The sequence below is a fragment of the Zalophus californianus genome, chromosome 11 (assembly GCF_009762305.2).
Source record: "Zalophus californianus isolate mZalCal1 chromosome 11, mZalCal1.pri.v2, whole genome shotgun sequence".
NCBI classification, from domain to species: domain Eukaryota; kingdom Metazoa; phylum Chordata; class Mammalia; order Carnivora; family Otariidae; genus Zalophus; species Zalophus californianus.
In genome coordinates, this window is record NC_045605.1 from 18,693,996 (window position 1) to 18,717,746 (window position 23,751).

At 48.4% G+C, this 23,751-nt stretch overlaps 1 protein-coding gene across 10 annotated transcripts in view; it reads left to right on the plus strand.

Annotated features, from left to right (window-relative positions):
• The window catches only part of UBASH3B (ubiquitin associated and SH3 domain containing B), a 147,733-nt gene that overhangs the window by 92,237 nt on the left and 31,745 nt on the right, over positions 1 to 23,751 (plus strand). For 6 of the 10 annotated variants that reach the window (XM_027579907.2, XM_027579906.2, XM_027579905.1 and 3 more), the window contains exons 2-5: positions 17,581 to 17,634; positions 18,403 to 18,589; positions 19,492 to 19,690; positions 22,608 to 22,777. In XM_027579907.2, the coding sequence (XP_027435708.1) occupies positions 17,581 to 17,634; positions 18,403 to 18,589; positions 19,492 to 19,690; positions 22,608 to 22,777 (610 nt within the window). Of the gene's footprint in view, positions 1 to 17,580; positions 17,639 to 18,402; positions 18,590 to 19,491; positions 19,691 to 22,607; positions 22,778 to 23,751 lie in introns of all 10 variants that reach the window. The other 4 variants (XM_027579903.1, XM_035722947.1, XM_035722946.1 and 1 more) reach the window with 1 other exon arrangement.

Genomic DNA, 23,751 nt, shown 5'->3' on the forward strand with positions numbered 1-23,751 from the left:
GACTCCGTTTAGGGCGTCTTTCTTTGTAATCCTGTGAATTCAGTTTAATACATAAGCATAAGCACAAAGAACAGGCAGCTTCTTTCTCTTTTCTTTTTTTTTTTTTTTTAAGATTTATTTATTTTAGAGCGAGAGCGTAAGCAGGAGGGGCAGCGGGAGAGAGAGAATCTCAAGCCAACTCTGCGATGAGCACGGAGACAGACACGGGGCTTGATCTCAGGACCCCAAGATCACAACCTGAGCCAAAACCAAGAGTTGGCTACTCAACCGACTGAGCCACCCGTGCACCCCATCCCCTCCCAGCTTCTTGATTTCCCACCTTGTCCATAAAAAGGACTCTCATAACCTTAGATAGCAGTTGACCCTTTGACTTGTGGCCTTCCGTGGAAAAGGCCTGAACATTTTATGCCTTTTTTTTTTTTTTAAAGCGAAGTGATGATCAGGCTATGGGTCAGGGGGAAGCAACTAGGTGTGGCCATTCACAGTGACGGTCTGGCACTAGGGATTTTGCCAGCCAGGTTCCAAAGAGCCTACAGTGTCCGTGAGAAATCATTCTGCCGAGAAAGACCTACGCTCTGCGGCTGCCAAAGTGGTTCTCAGCCCTGAACGCCCTATCATTCCCGCCCACCCAGAGGAAGGCTTAGCAGGCGGGGTGAGGGGGGGAATGAGTCACTGAGGGTCCTCTTCTGAGCTGGGGACAGTCAATTTAGCCGTTGTCAACTCAGGCTCGAGGTACTGGCATTCTAAGACTGGATTTATATTTAGAAAAAAAGAACACAGACCAGAAAGCACTTTTGTAAATCTATGGTTACAGACAAACCTGGTCTAAACATAGGTAGTTAATTATAACCTGCTTTTGGCTTTTACTCACTGGTTAATTTGATTGTCAGTTTCCTGGGTCGGGAGCTAATTGCAGGAACCGTTGCAGTGCCCCTCTCCCTGTATCACGGAGGGTGCTGGACCCAGGATACAGGTGTTCCTGGGCGATTCACTGGGCAAGCTGGTTAAGGAAGAGAGACGCTTAATTAGGATGGAAGGAATCAAGCCTGACATTTAGGCAGAAGTGCTAGGGTGTATTGGCGTAAGAAGACTCAAGGCTGACTGCAGTTGGGGATGACATTTGAAGGTGGCAGGAAGAATGAACTGTGGGAAAAATTCGTAAACGCTTTTGGCCTTGAAACCCGGGCAGTTACCTAGAGATGAGTCAGGTCTGCTTTGTGCTCCAGACATGCAGGACAATGTCTCAATAATTGGAGCCAGCGACTGGATTGGATTCTTGCACGTCCTTAAGGTTAAGCCCTAAGGATATCTGCCTCCCTCACCAAGCTTTTCAGCATCCTTAGCTTTAAAAAATACCTCCAAGACCTGCCCTAAAGCTAAAGAAGGTATTGTTATGTGAGCAAAGGTGACTAGGCCCGTGCCAGACAAAGAGTCCTTCCAGCACTTTCTTCTTCTGCCTCATCCCCACTGCACACCATTTATCTCCAGCATCCTATTCCTAGAACCCAGGGCAGGGGGCATGTCTGGCCCCTTGCACACCCCCCTGCCTTCACATCAAGGGTGGTTCTAGCTGTTCTCCAAGGCTATAGTGCCCCAGGGTGGAGGGCAGTCGGGATACAGGAAGTCAAAGAGGGACGTACGGGTAGGACCTGAGGTCAGAAGCTCCGGGCAGCCACCTTGCTGTGGAGCCCAAGGCAAGCCAATGGGTGGTGTCTTGACCCTATGCCCCATGAAGGGGGTCCCAAGGCCTCTCGGCAAATTAACAGCTGCTCAGGAAGTGGCATAGATCAAAGGAAATTAATCAGCACCATCTAAGCAAAAGAGGCAACGACACAGCAATATAAGGTGCCAAGAGCACAACGTGGGGACTTCAGAAACCCAGCTTCTTGTGCCTTTCAAGTCACTTACCTCGCGGGACCTTCATTCCTTCTCTGTAACTCGAGAGGATGCAAATAAGTGATCTTGGTCTCAAAACCCTGAAGTTCGGTGAGGGTCCTAAATATTGTATCTTAACACATCAACTATTAGCATATCCCGAAGTCATGGATACACACGTGCATGGTCATGCTCAGGGGGCCTGACCCGACACGGAGCATTAGTAGGTAAATCTAGATATTCAAGCTGTGGAATACTAGATGAATTGGCTGTGTGCTCTCTATCGATGATATAAAATTAGTAATTGCCTTTGGGTCCCTCTTTCCTTCCCTCCTAAGGCTCATGAGGTATAAGGGCTCTAAGCTCTCAGAAGCCCAATGGGAAGATGAGATCTTCTTACTTTTATTATTTAATTTTTTAAAGCCTTTATTTATTTGAGAGAGAGCAAAAGAGGGTGCACAAGTGGGGGGAGGGGCAGAGGGAGAGGGAGAAGCAGACTCCCTTGCTGAGCAGGGAGCCCGATGCGGGACTCGATCCCGGGACCCTGAGGTCATGACCTGAGCAGAATGCAGATGCTTAACCGACTGAGCCACGCAGGCGCCCCGAGAATCTCATTCAAAACAAAACAAACCATATTCAGCCACTCCTTTGAGCGAGGCTTTGTCGGGGTCCCCAGGCAAGCAAAGGTGGCAGTGTGTTTACTGCTCACCAAAGCGCACGACACTAGCTTCTCCGAGCTCCGGGAGCTGAGGCCCAGGGAACAGGACCAAGACTGGCAAGGAGGAGATGGTCCGGGCCCTGGGGTTGGGCCAGCAGACAGATGGTTGGCTGGAGAGTTTGGGACCCCTCTCACTTTCCAGTGTGTTTGGTAAAGTCCTGTTTGTGATCTAGAAAGTGCCTTCATGAAAGAGGGAGGAATAAGTCATTTAGGAAATTCATCCTGATCTTTCAGCAGCCCAGCAGTGTTGAAACAGGCAGGTAGAAGTCCTAGGATTTTAGCCACAGCACAAACCTGTGAGGCATCAGCCAAGAGCTCTCGTCTTGGACGGACCCGGGAAGGACGCCACCCGGGAGAATCCCAAAGCCAGCTTAACCTTACCAATGAAAGCTGGAGAAGCAGTCAGCGGCAGGGACGGGGGATGGGGAAGCCACTGCCCGGGGACCATAGACCTGGAGCTAGCCGCTTCTCTATGCCATTCCCATAACCCCAACAGCCCCATAATCAGCCTCTGGTTACCTAGGGGCCTGAGCTGAGGGACAGGTTAAGGCGTATACCCAGAATCTTGCATCCGGAGGACAGCAGCTACAGATCCCAACTCCACTTGGACTCCGAGTCTGTGTCCTGGCCAATCCGTTTCACCCTCTCTCTTGCGTACCAAGCTGTGACTCCTGGCCATGTAATGGTCTAAATCAAGTTTAAATGGTGGCAGGAATGAGATGAGGATGTATTTAAGGGGAAGGAATCAGGTCAGCGAGTTTCAGTTAGGTCTGGGATTCAGACCTCCCCTCTCCTGCATTAAATGCCTACATCACTCCCTAATGCTGAGGTTGGTCTCAGCAGCTCATACCAGCCAATGCCCAGTGGGTGTTGCTTTCCTCCCGTTTCCCCTTTCCTGAAAAACTGGACATCCATTAGTTTTCTATTACCCTGCACTAGCAACCTAGTAACTTGAAACACACACATTTATCATTTTCACAGTTTCTGTCTGCCAGGAGTCCAGGCTTGGCTGGGTTCTCTGCTCAGAGTCTGGTTGCAGTTAAGCTGCTGGGCAGGCTGTGTCCTCATTGGGAGGCTTCACTAGGATCCTCCTCCAGCTTCATTCAGGTTGCTGGCAGAATTCATTTCTTTTTGGTTGTAGGACTGAGTGTCCCAGCTTTTTTGTTGGATGTTGGCTGGAAGCCCCTCTCGGGTCTTAGAGACCACCCCACAGTTCCCTGCCACATGGCTCTGTCCATAAACCGTTCACAACATGCTGTCTGGTCAGGGCCAGCAGGAGAGCAAATCACTTAGAGCCTTATATGTGGATCATAATGCAATCACGGGAATAGCACATTACCTTTGTCATATTCTATTGAACAGAAACAAGTCTTGGGTCGCATCTGTACGCTATGGGGGAGGGGATTACACAAAGGAGTTAATACTAGAAGGCAGAGATTACTAGGGTGTCACCTTAGAGCCCATCTGCCATGCTGGATATCTAAACCTTTAGCATCTTCGTGAAGTTCATGCTTTTCAAAAAATGTATTTAGAACCCATTATGTGGGGCGCCTGGGTGGCTCAGTTGGTTAGGCATCGGACTCTTGATTTGGGGCCCGACCAGTCAGAGGACCACTTCTCAGAGGAGATAAAACCTATGTGGAGTAGGTGAAGGATAGTAAGCAGTAGCCAAGTAAGTGACGGTAGAGTGGGCCTTGCAGAAAAAGGAACAAACAGGAAAAAGTTTTAAACGTGAGGCAGGAGTCAGGGAATAGAGTGCTTGAGGGCAAAGCTGAGTCCACGGCAGGCTTGACATGCAAGGTAGGGAGTTTATACATGATCTTGGAGATGAAGATCTTTAAAAATCAGATGGGGATGCTTTATATTGGACCATGGATGGCAGCAGGTGTCTACAGTAGCCAATCCCCTTTGCTCTGAATCCCTGCAACTACTGACGCCTCTTTTTGCCCCTTCACATCACATATATATCGGCCATCACCTCATTCAGCAAACTCCGAGACTGTCCCCTTCTTTTTCTACTTTGCATTTTAATCTCCACAAATCTCTTGAGATAAGCAGTCAGCACAATGGGATTTGACCTGGGACAGATTCGCTTTGGTGGAGTTTGGGACACCTGTAAGACTCAGTGGTGTCCCTCCACCTTATGTTCTCCTTCAAAGTCCACCCAAGAATCCCGTGGTAATAACCCATCCTCCTGGTCGAAGACCCTCAGCTGAATTCTTCAAATTCAGGACTTACTGTTGTTTACCCACATATACTCCTTTTGAAACTGACCTCATTCGGGACTGTGGACTCTGAGAAACAAAGAGCATTTTGGAGGGGAGGGGGGAGGGGGGATGGGTTAGCCCCGTGATGAGTATTGGGAGGGGCTCGTACTGCATGGAGCACTGGGTGTTATGCAGAAACAATGGATCGTGGATCACCACATCAAAAACTAATGATGTGTGGTGACTAATGTAACATAATAAAATTAAAAAAAAAAAGAAAGAAAGAAACTGACTTCATTCAATGGAGGAAGAGACAAGGGGAGGATAGGGGGGCGTGGGGACTGACGTGCGAGTTTGAAAATATGACCCGATCTGACCTTACTTGAGTGGAATTTGTTGGAAGCAAAGCTCAAATGAAGTCAGAGGATGGAGTTCAGTTTGGGCTTTGCCACTGAGGTGTTGGGCACCCATGAACTGGTTATTGATCAGAACCTGCCATGAAAAGGTTTGATCGCATCATCGTGAAATAACTTAATAGTTGATAAAACTTACTGGACACCAGTTTTTAACGTGCGTGTGCCAGTTGGCACTTGTAATTATATGTATAATCATTTGCTTCATAAACATCTGTGAATATCAAACCCTGTGGATACAGCTAAGGTATTTTGGGGGGAAAATGTCAAAAACAGAAAATCAGGGTCCCTACTCTTGATAACTATAATATATTTTGAATTTTCAGTCCCAGCTATTTATTCCCAGCTCTGCCTCTTCCACTAAGTGACAACACTTAATGGCTTCTTTCTTCCAGGAAATGTGAATGTGCAGAGAATAGCAATTCACTTAGTGTTAGCCTAAGTACCTACAAGGAAGCAGTCTACAAAAGAAATTAAATATCATGTTCTTATAAAAAATTAAATAAGACCTGTTTTGATCCCAGAACTGTCACTAACTGTATGCCTTGAACAATGTTCTTAATCTTTCTACTCCAGAGTTTCATCATGTGTAACATGGAGACAGTAATACCCACTTCACCAAACTGGTTTAAGGATTAAATAAAATACCTGTAAATTGCACAGCATGTAATAGGTACCCTGTTAATGTTCGCTTCCTTCTCTTTCCAAATAGCCATCCATTTGTTGAAGTGGTCATATGATAAGCTCCCTTATGGTCAGGCAGGGGCCATGTTTTCCTATTTTTATGTTCACAGCCCTCAACACAGTGTCTGGCTACAGAGCTCACCACAATACATGCTTATCAAAGGAATGTTTAATTGAATATACAAACGTGTGAAATGTCAGGTGTTGGGTTTTCTTTAAAGATTTATTTTAAAGATTTAAAGATTTTAAATCTTTAAAGATTTTAAAGATTTTAAATCTTTAAAGATTTAAAGATTTTAAATCTTTAAAGATTTAAAGATCAGTTGGTTAAGCAACTGCCTTCGGCTCAGGTCATGATCCTGGAGTCCTGGGATCGAGTCCTGCATCGGGATCCCTGCTCAGCAGGGAGTCTGCTTCTCCCTCTGACCCTCCCCCCTCTCATGTGCTCTCTCTCTCTCTCTCTTTCAAATAAATAAATAAATGAATCTTTAAAAAAAAAGATTTATTTATTTGAGAGAGAGAGAGAGAGAGCAGCAGAGAGGGGCAGAGGGAGAGAGAGAGAATCTTCAATCTCCACTGAGTGCAGAGCCCTCAGGCTCCATCCTACAACCCGGAGATCAGGACCTGAGCAGAAATCAAGAGTCGGATGCCACCCAGTCAGGCGCCCTAGGTGTTGGGTTTTACAGAAAGTTCCCGTGGAAGATTGTCACTGTGCTTCACCTTACCATGATCCAGAAACAGTGATCACGGCTGGTGCCGACCTCCATTCGCTGGGGAAGACGCGTGGCCCGGTGGCTTGAGCACACACTTGAACAACATGCCTTCCTCTTTTCAGCTGATGGACCTGGCCCAAGCTCTACCATCTCGCTAAGCCTTGCTCAGTGAGGCAAGTAATGGTGCCAACCTCAAAGCGTTGAGTGAGGAGCCAACGAGATCATTTATATTTAAAATGTTTAGGGCAGTGCCCTATTCCTGGTAAACACTCAGTACCTGTTAGCTGATACACTGCTTACGTGAAGAGGCTCAAAGTGGTGACAGTCACTCTGTTTGGTCTGTGCACTCTCCTCTGGCCCGTCAGTGTTGAGTCACAGCCTCTGATGTAGCTTTGGGCTGAAACCATTTCAAAGCACTACAACTCATCCACATTTAGTGTTTTTAGCTGATTCTAGTGGCTTCGAGAGGGAAGAGGTGGAAATAGAAGAAAACAAACAACCTCTACAACCTGAAATGACTCCTCATTTTCATCTCTTTTTCCCAGATCTCTTTTTTGGGGGGGGGGGGGTGGGCGGGCTGGGAAGCTGCACCCTCTCTGTGTTTGAAATCCCACTTGCCAGTTGTTGGAGCGCAGACCCTTCCCATTCTCTCGCCCCCCCGAGGCCCCGGGCATATGTCCGAGCTCCAGACGCAGAGAAGCAGGCCGGAGTCCCAGTCACAGCTCCGCCCTACGCTCCTGTGTGAGCCTCTTCCCCTCTCTGTTGTCTCCTTTTCCCCTTCTATGACAGAAAAATAATAACGATGATCTGCCTCCCTCCCGGGGCTGGTAGGATCCACAAGTGATTACATGAAAGTCTTAAAAAGCGTCTTCACTAGGGTGGTGCCAGTGCTACACACCATATTTTCTTATCAGTGAGCTCCTTCCTTTTCCTGGGCATGTCCTGCTTCCCTGAGGGCAGTTACTGACTTCTCTCGGCTCTGTATCTTCCTGCAGTGGCTTTCCTGCCTTCCACGTGTCTCCAAGCACATCTGCACGGGGCCGCCAACCCGAAAGGCGTCTGCGGGCTCGCCGTGGCTCTGTATTAACCTCCCGCCTTCTCCAGACCCCACAGGGACACACCTTCATTTATCTGGTGGACACCTTTGCCCCCCACCAGCTGGACTTGCCTCTGCGGGGACGCAGAGACTCTACACAACAGACATTGCCCCGCCAGGGGTGCCTGATTTCCATGGTTTTCTATAGAACCCGTAACCTAAAAACAGAATCTTCTGGGCTGAGCACAGTCTGAGACTTGCTGCCTTAACTGTGGAACTGAATGAAGCAGCCAGGCAGGGCACCAACCCACACTCCATCGTCAGGTATCTCTTAGAGGAGGAAAAATGTATGAAAGCATGCAAAAATGGTAAAGTTCCTAGAGAGTGAGATGTCCTAAAAATATAAATCATGGCCATATTTACTGAGTACCCATTATAGGCAGGGGACTGCGCCAAGTGTTACTATAACATTCATGATTTCATTTACTCTGGTTCCGGGATCACTGTTGCCCCTGGCTTGCTGTGCTGTCCTCGGGCAAAACAGAGGTACCTTCTGATCCTGTTTCTTGGGGAATAGTTCAGCCATATCTCAGCAGGTGCAATGGATTGAACTTTTGGAACTTTTATCCTGTTCCCTTGGGAAGTACTTTAGGGGGGAGATGAGTACGGCTCAGCAGCCCCACAGGGAACACCAGTAACTGAGGATCTTAGAGGGGAAAAGGGGAACCCTGGTCAGGCTCTCCCAAATGCACGAAGACTGTTGACCCCCTGCTCAGGGCTATCACTCCTCAGGTAACTTCAGTGAGTGAAGACTGTCCCTCTGGGGCTCACAGCCACTCAGTGACTCTCAACTTCCCTCCTGATCTAACCTGAAACCCTCTGCCCACCTCTGGACAGCCTGGCTTGTGTCCCCCTCTCCAGCAGACTTCCCCTACAAGAGCCACACATCCCGGACTGATTTCCCCTCTGCGCCTTTTCTTGTGTTTTTGCCTGGAAAACTTTCCTCTCGCTGCAAATCCCATACGCTCCTCAAGACTGTGCTCTGTGGGTTTAGACTGTTTTAGCAGAGAACGAATCTGGGTCTTCTGATGCCCAGTCTTGGAATATACCTATTAGCATGGAACTTACATTTATTCTAGGAAAATGGCAAATATCGTTAGACAACATGCAGAAGCATGTGGGCAACGTTATCTTTAAGTGCCTAGCAGATGCCAGACGCTGTGCGGAGCTCTTCAAATAGAGTATATGATAGGGATATTAATCCCCATTCTACCTTGAGAAGTAGGTACTGTTATCCCCATTTAAGAGACAGGGAAAATGAATCTTAATGAACTGGTCCATCATCCCACAACTAGTCAGGGTTGGTCTCGCAAAAATCTACTTTTATACTACATACACTCTGCTTGTGTCTCTGGGCAAAAACTCATCGATTTGGGGGGTTGGGGGGAAGGTATTGTCTAGATCCTAGGGAGACTTAGAGGCGGAAAGAAACGTGTTTTATTATGTCACCACCCATGGTCTAATGGCTGGTTTCCCAATTACAAACCGCTGCCTCCCCACAGCAGAAGCCAGAGCTCCAGCCCCTTTTTAGCAAGAACAAAACAAGGCCTCTCCATATGGGCTGCTGGGCCCCGCCACAGAAAAACATCGGGGAACCTACGCGGCATTTTCCCTGCTAACCACCCCCTGAAGAGAGCTGCTTAATGGGCTCTTTACAGGTTGGAAAATAGAGTCGTGCTGATAGAAGGGAAAGAGGGGTGTCACCACTGGTTGGATTTCTTCAACTGGAAGGCCTTCTTAAAGCCCCCAAATAGCTCGGCATTTTTTTTCTCCCCTTCTCTGATTAGCTTTATAAAAAAGCCCACAGCATTTTCCCTCCTGGGCCAGCCTTTTGGCGGTAGCATCCCTGGCCCCCTGGCAGGCTTGATATCCCATTGATTGTTAGATGTACAGCTCTCAAACAGGCCACAGCAGCTGGAAGCCCAGGCCATTAGCCCCTGCTCACTGAAAGGGTTCACTGCCACGAGACTGATTCTGAAATTGGGTCTTTCTGATCAATATATCTTTCTCCATTAGGTTCATTTCCTCCAAAGGAAATGGGTAGGGCCATTATGGTTTATGTTTATTGACGGGCCTCCCCACTGGCCTTCTTCAGATTCACGGGGGGGAGGCCCCAGAAGGCAGACACCTCAGAGATGAGGTTGCTAAACTGAAACCTCCCAGCCTCGTGCAAGCCTATCTTACTGGCCTTGGTAGCCAAAAAAGTAGCTGGAATTGCTTGTGTGAAAGGAATGGAATATAGTATTTCATTATGTAGGAAAGAGCGCCCAACTCTACCGGGTCCAGAAAAGGTGGCATGAGTTTGGGCACAGTTGGAAAGGGTCCAGACACACAGAAGAACTTTGAGCACAAGGGCCATTAGGTAATCCAGAAATCTTGTGGAGTCCCCTTAAAGTCTGTAAGAAGAAGAAAGATTCTGTCAAGGGGCAGCCTTGAAGGAAGTACAGCCTTGCCTGGTCTGGTCATAAGGAGGAATGGACCATCCGGTCTCTAGAATCCCGGTTTATTACTTACAATTGCTTCTGAGGACCTCACAACACTTTAGAGATGCCACATCTTTCTTTCTCAGCCTCCCTGTGTGGGCGTTCATCCCTTTCTCTTTGAAGACGAAAAACTAAAGCATCAAATTGGGACATCACTTCCTTTGGGGAAAGAGCACCTGAAAACCCGTGCCCATGCCTCAGCTCCTTCAGGGACCCACTGGGGCCACGGTATTTGACCAGTCCTTGATTTTACTTCTGCCAAAAAGGTTTGGCTAAAATACCACCTCTGCTTCACCTGGGCTATTGTGGTTCTTAGCTGTTCCTCAAATGTCCCCCAATATTTGTTTGGCTTCTGACCATCAGTTAGAGGCAGGACTGGATCTATATGGACCTTATCGGCCACTAGTAGCTGAGAGGGTAACTATGGCAGAAAGCGAAGTCTTGGTTAATGGGCAGTGATGGATGAGAAGAGCTGTATGTGCATTCAGAGGATTAAGTTGGTTGCTCCGTAAGTATCTCCTATCCTTGGCCTGGACTCACGTCTGCTCCATATTCTGTGTCCATCCCATCCTCACACCTTACTGCCCTGCACATGGGCGATGCTCCATCCCTGAAACAACCCAACAGGAGAGAAAGAGGAAGCAGGCTGGTTACAGTTTGAGGTGGAACCAAACCTTCACCAGAGGAGAAAGTTAGAATCCCAAGATGAATGGGTATTAAGCAAAAGCCCGAGAAGCCAATCACTTCTGATACATAGAGAAAAGATAATTGGGGGAACTTCTCCCTTTTAGATCAGCAGGGATTTTTTTGGATTTTGTTTTTTAGTCCTAAAAGCTTTCTTCATGTCTAGATTTGCTTCTTCAGAGAATAGGTTTGGCTTTACTCACTTTTATTTGAAGGATAAGAGGGAAGGTCTCTGCTGATTACGCTGAGGTAAATGCACAGGAAAATAGACGCTAATATTCTCAACATCTCCAACGCCCTCTTCTGCCAAGGAACCCCATTTCAACCTGGAGGGCACCCAGGAGACAGGAGCAGATCTCCACCATCATACCCAACAAGAGGGGTAGGGGCCACTTCACCCTGGGTTTCCAGAGAAAAGGAAGCTTGGAGGCAATTGGCAGAAATGCTTCCCAGGGCTATAGGCTCAGTGCTTCAACTATTCAATATACTTCTTTCACTGATTCAGAACTCAGCCAAGCCTCCAGAACCAGCCCCTGGATTGGGACAACCACAGAGATGACCGGACAGCTGACCTGTCAGGCGAGAGCTGCCCAGGTCCAGGGAGGCTTCTTAGCAATACCAATTTCACCATTTTTCATGAGGGTTTAAGTCTGTGAAGTGCCTGGTGCATGGAAGGCCTCCAGTCATTATTGACTTACTGTTTTTCTCCTACTGGAGAAACGGATACAGAGTCACCTGCTTGCCTCTGTTCTCAGGATCGCCATCAGCCTCAGGCAGGCCATTAAGCTACCTCAAGGTCTTCGCTGAGCAGGCAATTCTCCATAGAGCACAATAAAAGCCCCTGATATTTCTATCTAAAACTACGCCACAAAACAATGTCTGTTTTTCAAATATACCCCAAAAGAATCCCTCAACTTCATTTAGTGGAACCAGTGGCCCCTTGATATGACTGGACTCTCCAACCAAGAAAAATAGAAGGTGGGTTCTACCTAAGTTTTGTGCACTCCCCAGTCTGGTGTAGATCATTAAACTAATTCTGTGGAAAGAGAATGAGGTGTCTGACTAATTAGGTCATCTTTTAATTGAATTCAAAGTATTAGATGTGGAAAATTTAACAACTGGTATCCTGGAGGTTGAGAGCATTTTTTTTTTTAAGCCCTACAGTGAACATTAAATATTTCTAATATTTGCGATCGTCTTAGCTATGTGAAGGAAAGATCTAATTGTCATTGCATGGGGAGTTTCATCCACTTGGAGGATGACAGACTTGACCTCTTCTCTTTTCTGATACAACTAAGTTTTTGGTCACAGAGAACCAAAGCACAGGGCAAACAGAATCTGGAGAGCACCAGTATGTGTTGGTCAGCAATGCAAAGCCAAGGACAGAAAAACTTCAAGTCAGTGCAATGCTCTACTTAATTGAATCGAGGTCTTATTGCTTTAAGGGAATATATTTCCGTTTATATTTATTGTTGCTTATCGTTTTTCATTGCTTATTGTTTTCTGTTGCTTATTGCTTTTTGATTCAGGTGTCAGATACTTGAGTTTTGTCAAGTGTCATAAAATAGGGGAAGGACTCTTCTGAAGGCCCATTGAGAGGAGCCACCCTGGAGGACCTGGGAGTCTGGGCCAACCTGTCTACCTGAGCCAGGGATGCCTTGAGTATTTACTGATCTCAGTACTGAGTGATTTGGGAGCTGAAGGTACTCCTTAGACAGGAAATAGAAACTCGCTGAGTAGCCTAAAAGAAATGTCTGGCTTACAAACAGAAAGAGACAAGAAATCATAGTTAAGCGAACAGAAGAAAGCTTTAGGAATCTTGTTTCCACAACTAGACCTGGCGGCTGGCAAGGATACTTGGTCTAGCTCTCAGCATAGAACAACGGAAATTGTTGACCCTCACCCCAGCTCAGACTTGTCTATACTGTATTCTCACTCATCCACACGGACATTCAAGCTACCGTCCCTCACCAGTCTCCAAGCTCTGTTCAGCCAGCCATCCAGTTTCCCAACATGCCCATTGTCGTTCTGGCTCAACCTCTCAACGTCCCCCTTCTGATCTGTTGCCAAGGCCTTCCAAAGAGCCTCTGACATACACTTTTTCCTCCCTTAGGGCCACACATCACATGCAAATCTGATCACGTCTCTCCACCTTCACTGTCCTCCCCGTCGTTCCCCAAGGTGTACTATGATTGGGTCCAAACTCTTTCAAATGGCACAGACACCTGTGAGCTGTCCCCTGCCTACCTTTGCAGCTTCTTTAGCCTTCTTCCAGGTCTTTTGCTCCAGTTTCACCGAACTAATTTCCCTGCATTCCCTGTCTTATATCTTAGCTCCTGCTATTCGCTTTACTTCCAATGGCCTTTTTTTTTTTCTCTAGCCAGCTCTTACAGCACTTTTAAGATCCTAACCAATGTCATTTCTTCTAGGACAGATTCCCAAACTTTCTCAGTTCACAACACCTTTAGCATCTTGGTCATTTTTACATTGAGCATGTAGGCCAACATAAATACCTAACAGTTCTGTTTATTTAGCAGTTAGATCCAAACAACTTAATGAGTATTTACCCCCTACAGCCTGAGAGCCATGTGAAAAGTACACAAAATGGGAAGAAAAATATTTTATTTCACTCTTTAATGACCACAACCACTTATTAATGGGATGTGTGTGACTGTTGGGCACTGCGCAACTGTCCAAACCTTAGAATCAGGTTGGACACTGCCACTCTCCTCTCCTGTTCCACATTGGTTTTCCCTGGGTACTTTTTATTATAGCAGTTACCAAAATTCTAGCTTCACAAAGAAATGACATCAAGAAGAATGCAACACAATCTAATAGTGAAACTAACTCCCTCAAGCTAGTAACTTATGGGATGTCTAACACATGAGATTGCTATGTTTCCCTCAAAAATTTAGAATACCCCATGGCACCTCTCGCAGTTTGCTGCGGGCTCCCAACCTATGGTAGCTTGGTGTACAATTTAAGAACCTCAGCCCCAGAAACCCTCTTTCCTCTTCTTTGTATGCCCAGTGCTAACACACTGCCTGCCATACAGCTGGTGTTCGGCTGAGAGGAACTGGACTGCCCAGGGGGTCAGAGGGCACAGTGGAACCCCCAGAGAACCAGGGTGGTTGTAGAGGAAACCAGCCTGGGTGACAATTAAACAGGACATCCCAGTCAAGCTCAAAACCTGTGAACCCGGGAGGGAGCAGGAATCTTGCTGGACTCGCCCATGCAGCCGAACCCAAGCACGGGACCCAGAGGTGATGGTCTCCAAAAGGACACCCACCAGTCAAACTTTATCTTGAGTGTAGCTTTCTGATCTAAACTCTTGGTTGTGTATTCGGTTTTCTTTTGGTTTCCTGGTAAGAGTTCCTGGGGAGGAAGCGAAGGAGGGAGGAAAGAATGCCACTTTGTCTTAGGCAAACTGGAAAGGGATTTTTCCTCTCCAGTCTCCTTTGAGGCATCTCTGTGACCCTGGTGATGGGGCAGGGCCACGGCCCTGGGGCCAGACCAACCTGGAACCAAAACTTCAGCAGAGCTAAGAGCAGACAGTGGCAAGGACCCCAGCCAGATCGAAGCAAGGCCCTCGGTGGGTGCTGCAGCTTCCTCTCATCTGGGCTCCTGTGCTCCCAGCTGCTTGCCTGGTTTTTCACTGAGCCATTGCTTTGATCTCACAGGTGCTCCTTCCCCACCATTAGCAGGACATCAGATTTTGTATTATTTTTCCCCCCACCTTCTGCTGAGAATGAACCCTAGACATAACTGGGAAGGTTAGGGCCAGAATCAGATCAAATGTGTGTTCCCTAGTAACAGCTGTAGCAGCTCACGGGTCCCATCTGAATAATCAGCTGCTGCAACCCAGTGGCCGGACCCCTCGCCTTTGGGCTTAATGGGATACTCTGCCCTTATCTGCTCAAGGTCTCCGACAGTCTGCCAGCTTCTGAGTCACTCTGAGGGTAGCAGCTTCTCGGGCTCAGCCTGGTGTTTGGGGTCCAGCCCGCACACCCTGCTGTTCTTGGCTTTAGCCCCATCGATGGGCTGTGGTGGTGGGAGCTCTATGGCACCAGTCTTTCTTCAGCGGGGTAGAGGGAGGAGATGTGTTCTGCCACTGCCCGCATTCAGTCTGTTCTGTGGGCAGAGTTCTGGGAACAAACTCAACCCAAATCATTGTCATCCTGGCAGTGCGTGAAGGAGCAACAGAACTCTCCGCCTGTGGCTTGTGACCCTAGGGAAGTGGTGATTTTACTCATACCACCGTCCTGCCTGGAGAATCACATACCTCTGCTTCAGATCAGTAATGCCTTCCCAGAAACTTTCTTTTCCCCCAAAAGGAAACACACACACACACACACACACACACACACACACTTTTATAGCACCTTCCTGTGGGAAAGTTCTTTCTGGTATCTGACTTGAGACCTTTGTGCTATAGCCAAAGTTGATGTTACTTTGGATGACCCTGACTAGAGAAGGTACATCAGAGGCAAGAACCTTCTGTAAAATTGAAGCTTTCTCAGACTTGTCTTCTTCAGAAGGAAGAATTTGGGTTTCCTTAATTGTTCATCAGAGCCTTATCACCCAAACCTTTCATTATCTTTCTCAATTATATCTTTGAACCCTCTCCAGAACCTGTCTTTTGAGTTATGGGGACCATAACTTAATTAGATCTTTCATTTCCAGAGGATAGTCCTAGTGCTTAAAGAAAAATGAATTAGATTTTGGTCAGATATATTTCGCTGGGGGAAGGGCCCAGGGAAAAAAGAAGAAAGAAATTGGATCCTTTATATAAATAGCACATTGTATCACAAATGAGTTTTTCTTTTCCTAGTTTTTGAAACAATGGGTCTTTTTTGGGGGGTGAATTTAATTCCTTGGAGACTGTAACCTAAAAGACCATGATTTGCATTCTTTCATGGGTACGTGGCTTCTGGATCTGGAAAGAGCGTAAGATGTGTGCCTCTGTCTAGTAAGTGGTAAAGGAAGCAGGACTGGTGACGTAGAAGCAATTAAGCACCTTATCCAGGTGTGGGATGAGTGTGTGTGTGTAGGGGGGGAGGTCTCTGTGTTTCCAGCCTTTTCTGCATCAGCTTTGGTTCCAAGGGGTTCCGAGGGGTCTGTCTCACTTCTCCATAACATCATCTTACTACAAGCAGGCTTGCTTCTGTAACACTGGGTAGATTGCTTAATCCTGATCATTTGGTGTTGGTGCTCAGATTTTCATGGGGTAAAGGTATTTAACTGATCTTGGGGCAATGGATCAGAGTCACTGAGCCATTGCCGTGGCCGGGCTGCTCTGAGCACGTTACTTCCTTCCCCTGAGCTCTGGTTCCTGCCAGTCACACCCCCGGGATTCCCAGCACCAGCCCTTCTTGTTGCTCCATAGAGAGCCCAGGAGATGGACAGCGGGGGGCTGGTTGCAGCAGCCAGTTGAAAAAAGGGTGCTCAGAGAGTGTCAACTAAAACTAGAATTCCCTCCCCTCTCCTCCCTCTTCCAAGGAAGCTGAATCTGTGGGGTATAAGGGACGGGAACGGTCATTTATTGATCACCTCCATGGCGTCGGGCAAGAGTTCGAGGCTCCTTATGGACACCCCTCCCTGGAGTAGATGTACGAGTATCTGCCCCCACCACAACCACCCCACCCACCCCTGCCCAGAGGAGTCTACGCTCTTCAGATCCCACTCAAAATGTCACTTCCTCAGTGAAGCCTTCCCTGACCCCTCAACCTGAGTTCGATGTCCCTGTCCTATGTCCTTAGGGCTCCCTGTGCTTTCCCTTCATTGCACTCACCATCAGTGTAATTCGTTATCTGTACCGTGATGCTTTCATGCCAGCTCGACCCAAAACTCCAGGAGCGCCGGGACCACCTAAGTCTTGTTTTCCACAGCGTGCCTAGAAGTCTAGCACAGTGCTGGCAGAATAGTCACAGTTCAGTAAGTACTCTGTGAGCAGACATAGCAGGAAGGCAGAACCAGTGGATGACTAGCAAAGCGGGATACAAACCCAGGACTCTCTAGCTCTTGGACACCTCAGATTTCAGACACTCTCCTCTGTCCTCATATGCATGTGCTCAAGGTCCTTGCTGCGGTCGCCTTCCTGTGACACGGACCCTCCAGTAATAGGGCTTTGACTCCGGTTCTCCAGCAGGGGGAGTGATGGCGGCGCTGTCCCCAGAGAGGTCTAAAAGCGTGGGGAGATTGCGATCTAGCCTGAGGCTGGTGGTGGTGGTGGGCAGTGGGTGGGAGGAGTCACTGAATGGAACCAAAGTAAATGTCCTTGTGGGCCTGAGCCCCACTTTCTAACGTGCTTTGCCAAGGGGCTGCAAGTAAAAAAAAAAAAAAAAAAATGCTCAGCAGGGGATCTGGGTCAGTAGGAGTGGGTGAAAAGTAAAGAGGACAAACGGAGACATGACAACCTTTAGGGAAGCAAAAATAAAATTCTAATGCAGAAACTGCTCAAAATAGATTGCACGGCTGTCAGGCTGCATGCAAATCCGGTGCTAATTACATGGAAATTAATTACAAGTCCTAATTTCCATATGCCTTGCTATGACCCTTGGTGGGTGGGGGGAATCCTGCTGCAGGTGTCTCCCCCACACTGCTGAGGAGGCTGTGATGTCGCCTACTTCACACTCTTGCCACGATAGTGAGAAAAGCTGATAGGAGGCTAAAAATACTAACAATAGAAATTTGATTTCTTCTTCCAGACAAAAAGCCTTGGCATCCACAGGAGGAAGAAGTGTTCAAGCAGCATGTGACTGGTTGGTATGAAATAAATAAAGAAAGAAAATAGCATATAATTAACTCCGAGTGGATGTGGATGAGCAGGGATGTGCAGCCTTTCTCGAATGGACTGGGGTGGGGGAGGGGGTGGCGGGGGAAGCCAAAAGACCATGTGACGAGCCCATCTAGCAAGCCAGTTGCCTCCTCTGTCCCGGCCCCAGGGTGTGTTTCTCCTGAAAGCTGTTTAAAGCAATTCAAAGCATGTCCAAGATAGAGCCCTTATCACAATATCTGCCCCTGTTGGTCACTTAAAGATACACTTTAGGGTATGTGGATGCTAGGTAAATCCATTTCAAAAAAAAAAAAAAAAAATCCTACCTGCCTTGTAGGACTTCACTACCCAGGGCAGATCCCACAGGCCACACTCCTGGCGCCTCCCTTCTGTTTGGGAGCATGTGGGTTTAATGGTAGGCTGAACTGAAGGGACAGCCGGGGCTGGAGCAGCCCTGGTGAGCTGGGAAGGGATTTACTACTTTATCTGGAATGACTTTAGGACTTTTGAGGGAGTTGTGGGATGTGGATGCAGTTAGGACAGGCAAGAGCAGAGAAGTTGGTGCATCTGAGAGTGGGTCATGCAGCATGAGCTTTGAGGGATGGATTTTTAAAGCACAAAAAGGAAAACCCATCCCTTGGCAAATGCCTGGGGTACGGAGCATCCGGAGGGTGGAGCTGTCTCTTTTGGGTCTTCCTTCCCTTCCATTGTTCTCACGTGAGGCCGGTTGGGCTCCCTTCTCTCTCTCTGGCAGGCTGTTCTCTCATGTCGGTGACCCCTTCCTGGATGACCCCCTGCCCCGGGAGTACGTCCTCTACCTCCGACCCACCGGCCCCTTAGCACAGAAGCTCTCCGACTTTTGGCAACAGTCGAAGCAGATCTGCGGGAAGAACAAGGCACACAACATCTTCCCCCATATCACCCTCTGCCAGTTCTTCATGGTGAGCCACAGACCCCCACCCACCCCCCCGCCCCTGCCCCGGGGAGCCCGGCTGCCATACACCCGCCAGCACCTCACCACCTGGAGTCAGAGTCTGGAGCCTCCCAGGCAGCTGGTGGAAAGGGTCACGGGCTCCTAGGCTTGGGTGGGCCAGCAGGGAATGAGTAAGGTCCATGGGTACTTTCCCTCGCTCCTCTTTCTAATACCTGCTGAGGCCCGGGAGCAGGTCTGATGTGCCATCACAATGACTGTTGTTCCTCGGGACTCCAGGGACAAGCGCGACCCACTGAGTCAGGACTTGGACTGGCAGCCACAACAATGAAATGAATACAGTGTCCACCCTTGTCCACTGCAAGAGTGGAAATGAGAGCACTGGGAATAAGAAATGTAGTCTACAGACAGGGGGAGGTGACTTTAGCCTAATGGACAGACACCGTCCACACGTCTGTCTCACCAGATCTTTCCAGAGACGGCAAAGATACCTGTGACCTGCCACGGTTACCCCGTCCATCATCCTAGCTATCACAGAGATTACTCAATGACTAAATTAAATCCCCCTCACCGTAATAAGTATAAATAGATATCATCTACTTTGGTTCGCTGTGGAGAAGGAGTAGAACTGGTTTATCCAGGTATATTCAAGAGGAGGCAGAATGGGAGCATGTTAAGACAACATTTTCAAAAAATTATTTTGAGGTATTTTTTTTCCAGCTTTTCTCTGTCTCCTTAAGGTAAAAATGTGTTCCTAACACCTTCTTTCTTACCGTTCACTCTGAAAATTAAAATGATTACCACTTCTCTTAGTCATGCCAGGATCTTTCTCAAAGAAACTCTGAGAGTTTTAGAGACACTCTTCCCCCACCCCGGTGCTCCTGAATGAAGCATCTTGTCTTCCCCTGCCAGTGTGAGGACAGCAAGGTGGACGCCCTGGGGGAAGCCCTGCAGACCACGGTCAGTCGCTGGAAATGCAAGTTCTCGGCCCCGCTGCCCCTGGAGCTCTATACCTCCTCGAACTTCATCGGCCTCTTTGTGAAGGAAGACAGCGCAGAGGTCCTCAAGAAGTTTGCCGCCGACTTTGCTGCAGAGGCTGCATCCAAAACCGGTGAGCTAACAGCCCTGGGTCCTGTGAATCAAAAAACTGGGAAGGGGAGGGATAGGAAGGGATGCAGGAGCAGGCAGGGGCCAGGAGCCAGCCAGGGGTCCTGCAGGAATGCGCAGAACATGACAAGGAACAGTGCCTTTTCCTGCAACAGCCTTCACCTCTTTGCTCCCTTGTTAAAACAGCAACTACTGCTCTGCTGAGCCTCCTGAGAGAATGTCTGGGGCCTGCCCCGACACCCAAGTTGAAGGCACACACATGGCTCTTCCACACTGAACCACTAATTCAACCTTTGTAGCTGCATCGTCTTTCCAGTTCAGAGTTAAGGAACCTTCCTCCCCCCCTCCCCCCCCAACCTCCCCGCCATTTGGCTGGGTCTCATGGCTCACTCTGTGAGGACCCAGGGCTGTTTTCGGGCGGTGGGATAGCACAGAGAGCTGAGTGGAACCACTTAGTATCAAATAATAAGTCCACAGAGCCAACGTCCACAACTCACTGAAACCCACGAGATGGGTCCCTTAAAGCCTCAACAGCTGGTCCAAAAATGGCACTTCTTCAAGACGTTTCTTGCTCTTTCCCTGACAGGTCTTAGTTCAAGCTAACTGAGATTTCCTGTCAAGGGAATTAGCGTAGAGAGAGAGAGACTCGGGATATGTGTTGACTTAGAGGCAGGAGGCAGGGGAGGGGGTCAAATGGGGAGAAGTTGCCAGAGCTTTCCTGTCTGCCGACAGGTACAGACAAGCTCACTTAGGTCAAGGAGAGCCTTACCTGCAGTGGGACAGACAGACAGTGGGGTGGAGGGAGGGAAGAGTTGGCAGGGGGAGGTTTCTGTTGGCCCCCTTGAGAGAGAAACCACACTCGTGGGTATTTATTGGGGACCACTCTGTGTTTATCTGTGAAGCGTGCCACAGAAGTGGTTTCTCCTGGCCTGGGGGACAGATTCAAGCCCCTGTGATAACAGAGCTGAGAAGAGAGAGGCCATCCCAGGGTGGAGTGGCTCCAACTTCACAGAAAAAAGAGAATGCACACTGGATGATGATGATCCGTACAATGGAGGAAGGGCCCTGCGGGGGGGCAGGCAGTATGAACGCAGGCAGGAAGGGGCAGGGTGTGTGCAGAGGACTGTGTGGAGTCCGTTCAGGCCAGGGCAGAGCTGGGTGTGGGTGGTACAGCTGAATCTGAGCATCACATGCAAAGCTGGAGGAAGCCCAAAGCTGGCCAGCTCCCACCCCTCCCCACCCCCCCAGAGCTACCTCTTCTACTTGGGGAGCGGGGGCCTCCTTAGAGCCCCTCCCCAGGCACGCCTTCTTCCCAGGGACCAGGCTCTGCTTTCTGATGTCTCTGGAGCCTGCCATCTCATAGCTTAGTATTTCAGAGAAATAACATAATAGAGAGGCAAATTATTTCCTGTTCCTATCCCTCTAACTCAGGGAAATGGCTCTTTTTCATCCCACAGTAGCTATTATCAAAACCACTAAAACTGCCACAAGACCCAAAACTGGTGGTGTAGCCACAAAACCCAAATCCTTCACAAATGCGTAAAGCGGGTCTCAGCCAGGGCTGCGGCCGATTCTGAAGGCACATGACGAGCCGCAGGCAAGAGGCCCTTGCTGCCTTCCCTTGTTGGGAGGGGGAGGGCCCGCTCCTCTCCGAGATCTGTGGCCACTCTCTTGAAGAACCTGGCCAGCTGGGTTCCCTGCCCCTGTGCGGCCCCCTGGTGGTGACTGGGAGAACTGGGTGGCCCTGCCCTGTGGAGCTGGTCCAGCTCCTGGCCTCCTTGTGTGCAGAGCCGGCCATCCCATCTTGGCCCTAGAACTTAAGCCTCGGTATTCTAGAGTTTTTGACAGACCCAGATTCCTTTAGCAAGTAGATTTGGTGTCCTTTGTCCTAGGTGGTTTAAGGAGCTCCGTGCCTATAATGTGCTGTGCACTGGGGATACATTGTGAACAGGACCCAGAAAGCCCTTGCCTCATAGGGCTTACACCCGAGAAATCCACCATAATATAACAGAAAGAGATCCAACCGCTACTTCTATCTCCGTGAGACATGAGCAAACCCCTTAATTTCTCAAATTCCCTACGTCCCCTCTGGTTGAATCTTCTGCAGTGTCCTAGCTTAGACAGTAGATGGATCTCCCCCATGCAGAGATGTACAAAAGAGAAATAAAATCCATTGCCTTGGGTAGGTAGGTTGGTTGGTCTTTTTATTTATGGGGTCTTAGAATAATAGTCTGGATACTTTAAGCCAGCGGTTTTCAATCAGGGAGATTTTATCCCCCAGGGGCCGTGTGGCAATGTCTGGAGTCATTTTTGGTTACCACAACGCAGGGGGTGCTACAGAATCTAGTGGGTAGGGGCCAGGGATGCAGCTAAAGACCCCACAGTGCACAGGACAGCCCCCACAACAAAGAATTGTTCTGCCCAAATACTGCTGGGAAACCCTGCTGTAAACTCTGAAAATATTCCATCTTTTCCTCTGGTCCTGGTTCCTCCATCAGAGCCGCCCAGAAGCTAAGAGACTTGATTTCAACATGAAGGTGTTCTAGCTCTGGCACCCACATAATGACAAAATGTCTTTATTTCTACATAAATTAGCTCATCCTTTTATGTCTCGGTTTCGTCATCTGAATGGTGGGCTGTTGATAATCTGTGTGTTATGAGGAAAAGCTGACCCAAATGATGACCTCTCAGCTGATCCACAGTTCCTGGAGAACAACCAGATGAGTGGCTCTTAACCTCTTAGATTGTAGGTTGATTCAGGATCTTTTTGCGCTCTCCTCTCCCCTTAGTCTGCTGCTGCAAAGGAGGGAAATGGGTTTCGTCTGGCCGAGGGACTCCCTCCTCTGTCACTGGGGAGGCAGAATTCCTCCACCATTGCTATGATGACCACTTTCTGATAACGGTTTCCTTCCTTTTTCCAGAAGTCCATGTGGAACCTCATAAGAAGCAGCTGCATGTCACCCTGGCTTACCACTTCCAAGCCAGCCACTTACCCACCCTGGAGAAACTAGCCCAGAACATTGATGTCAAACTAGGCTGCGACTGGGTGGCCACCATATTCTCGCGAGATATCCGGTTCGCGAACCATGAGGTAATGTCTCCCTGTGGCTCCTGACCCTACCAGAGGAGCAGCGGTGCAGTCAGAATCGGGAGCACTTGCAGCTCACTGCTGCAGGGAGACGGGTACCAAAGGAAAGCAGTGAAGTGAGCACCTGACCAGGAGTCAGTTGGCCCACAGTTTTTTCCAGTCTCTGATTGACTCCCTGGGAAGCTTGGAGCTTGCACCCCTCCTCCCTGGGTCCCAAGTGACTCATCTGTGTGCTGTCCCCGTTGTTCTGTCCAACCTTACTGGGCTGATACAGAAATGACATGGGAGGATAGAAAAGTGTGTTGGAGACATTTTAATTCTGTAAGTTCATGGTGTTCATAAAAGACCTCATCCAGACCTTAGGTAAGGAGGAGAACACAGAAATACCAAAAAAAAAAAAAAAAACTGTGAACACATAATTAACAGATATTTGCTAAGTATCGATGGCATGTAAGTTACCATGGAACATACTAGAATTGTCCTCAAGGAGTTTGAGTCCAGCGGCGGTGGTGGTGGGGGGGAGGAGGAAGACACACAACCCATAAACAGAGACCACGTGTTGTGACAGTTTGTGTGCATCCCCTGGGGGAGGGAGGCGGGGGACAGTTGCCTCCCAGGGCACGGTGGAAAGGTTGGCATAACCCCAGCATCCTTCTTTTGAGGGAGTGGGTATTGATTTCCAGGACAAGCCTGTGCCACTCTGAAGAGTAATATTCAGAGAAGCTGAGATCCAAAGAGAAAAGCTGGCTGATCCAAAGCTAACTAGCAATTTAGGACCAGAGCTGAAGCCAGAACCCAGGGATCCTGACCAATAAAGACAAGCAACCGATCAAAAAAAAAAAAAAAAAAAAAAAAAAAAAAGCCACATAGTTTGATGAAAAATTTGTCATTCAATTTAACTACATTTATAAAACCCTATTTGTTTCCCAATTTTTCATACAGCAAAAGGACTGGTATTTTTGTCAGTTTACCTAGCT